Source organism: Crocuta crocuta, unplaced genomic scaffold, assembly GCF_008692635.1.
Source record: "Crocuta crocuta isolate KB4526 unplaced genomic scaffold, BGI_CrCroc_1.0 scaffold89, whole genome shotgun sequence".
Classification (NCBI taxonomy): Eukaryota; Metazoa; Chordata; class Mammalia; order Carnivora; family Hyaenidae; genus Crocuta; species Crocuta crocuta.
Genome location: NW_027551559.1, coordinates 10,933,699 through 10,935,815, shown reverse-complemented (window position 1 = coordinate 10,935,815; position 2,117 = coordinate 10,933,699). Strand labels below are relative to the sequence as shown.

Genomic DNA, 2,117 nt, shown 5'->3' with positions numbered 1-2,117 from the left:
TGGAGGCGGGACCGCGCACGCGCACACGAAGGGGCTCCGTACCCATCCTGGTGGATCCCGGAAAACAGCCTGCTCTCCATGTCCCCGTAGCACAGGCTGCAGAGCAGCGTGGACAGGACGGAGCCCTGCGGGATCCCCTGACACTGCACGTAGGACCTGGGGGACGGTACGCGGGTAGCGCAGGCCACGGCGGGCCTCACGGTCATCCCGTGGGCACACAGGCACGCAGACCCGGGGCGCGTGAGCCGGGTCTGTCACATGCTCCCACACAGCCCTGCCATGGATCTGTTCACACATGCGACGGCCACACGGGCTCAGCCGTTTTCATAAAGATCACAGCAGGCAGCAAGGGGGTGTCACAGGTGTGGCCCCACAAGCAAGTCCTCTTGTGACCTGGGTGCTACTTACAGGCATGTGCAGGCGCACCCCCTTGGTCAAGGCTCACCCCTTCGTGCATCTGTGAGCGTGCTTTTCAGGCTGCAGATGTCGGTTGATACGCCTTACGCAGTTATATTTTAATAAGTACTACGGTCATAACATAACACCTCCTAGAAAGCTTCCAACTCTTAGCGCACAGGGTGTGACCCCAGGGAAGGTGCCCACACTCCAAGGTGACCTCTAATGACCTTGGCCGTGAGCCTTAGCCCCCCCAGGACCACTGCTCTCAGCAGACACACCCTGGGGTCTTCATGCAGGTGCTCACCCAGGGAAGCTGGGTTTTATCTGCACAAATAAATTATCTGCCAGCATTTAAATGCCAAAGGACTTCCGGAACCCCGGAAGCCTCGCTTCTGCTACCCTGGCAGAGTGGCCACGGCGCCTGTCCGATCCGGGACGCCACCCGACACAGAGGGTTTCACAGGACCCGGACTTACTTGCCCCCAATCCTTATGACGTGGTTGTGCACCAGGCGCAGGAAGAGGTGGAAAAGGCTGCTGCCGGCCTCGTTCAGAGAGGAGCTCTGGAGGAGGGGAGAGGCGGGGGCGCGAGGGCACGTCACGCACACAGGCAGGTGCACCACGCTGGACATCCCCCTAGGTGGTCCTCAGGCCACGCGGGCCCAGACGGCATGCGCCAGGGTGTGTGGCCTGCAGCACCTGGTGGGGCCCCAGCGGGAGAACAGGGGTCTGGACGTCTCAGAGCCTCAGTGAGTGAGACAGGCTTGTCCCTAATAACCGGTTCTGCACAAAGCCACAGAGCTGTGTGGGCTGATCCACCACCCAGGGCCCCACACTCCAGAGCAGCCCCTGCTTACAACAAGGAAAATGGGTTTCCCACTAGGTGGTCAACCCCAGGTGGGGCTACAGAGCAAATCCACTTGTTCTAAGGAAGGGGCACATTTTCCTTTGTCCTCACAATCCAGGCTGAGGGAGAGGACGTCTAACAAAGCTGGACTGCAGCAGGGAACCTGGCCAGGTGGGAAAGGGAGATGTGTGGCTGAAGGCGGCCGCAGGCCTCTGGCTGCGTGGTTCACTAAGAGGCTACACCAGGGGCCCCTCCGGGCGGATGGTGGCCTCGGCCACGTCCACGCCCCACCCGGCAGTGAGCCGAGGCCCTGATCCCCCAACCTGCTCAATGACCACGGCGTCCCTCAGGGGGCTCGTTTCCTGCAGATGCTCCACGAACTGTCTCATGTATGGCTGGAGGTCTGCAAAGGTGGTCACCTGCTGGCAAACGGGGGGGCGTGAGACGGGTGCACACCCCCCGGGGCCCGGAGACCTAGTCGCCATCAGGGGCAGGCCACTGCCATTTGACGATGGAGGGTGATGGTTCTGGGAGTAGGTCACGACCACAGACCGCAGAACAGCCCCTTGGTCACCCTGCTGACAACTGAAGCCATGCCGAAGGAACCTGCTGGGGGTCCCAGTCTGTGGGGGAACCCACCTTCCTGAGACCCCTCCGCCATGGCATGTGGAGCCCAAGGGGATGGTGGTCGGGGTTCAGGGCCACCCAAGCAGCCAGGATGGAGGGGGGGCAGGTCCAGGGAGGTGGGACTGGAGAGAAATGAGCCATGCTGCAATTTCTTCCCAAGTCCTACCAACCCTCAGCTGCCATCGGGGGCCTGGAGGCAGGAAGCCCAGGTGAGCACAGGAGGCTGGGGCAGGGGGGTTTCTCTG

General features: G+C 62.0%; 1 protein-coding gene across 1 annotated transcript in view; it reads right to left on the bottom strand.

Moving 5' to 3' along the window:
- Positions 1 to 2,117, bottom strand: part of TERT (telomerase reverse transcriptase) — a 23,126-nt gene that overhangs the window by 9,918 nt on the left and 11,091 nt on the right. Inside the window, exons 7-8 of the mRNA XM_077749401.1 lie at positions 1,569 to 1,664; positions 876 to 961 (exon numbers count right to left, since the gene is read on the bottom strand). Of these exons, the coding sequence (XP_077605527.1) occupies positions 876 to 961; positions 1,569 to 1,664 (182 nt within the window). The remainder of the gene's footprint in view (positions 1 to 875; positions 962 to 1,568; positions 1,665 to 2,117) is intronic.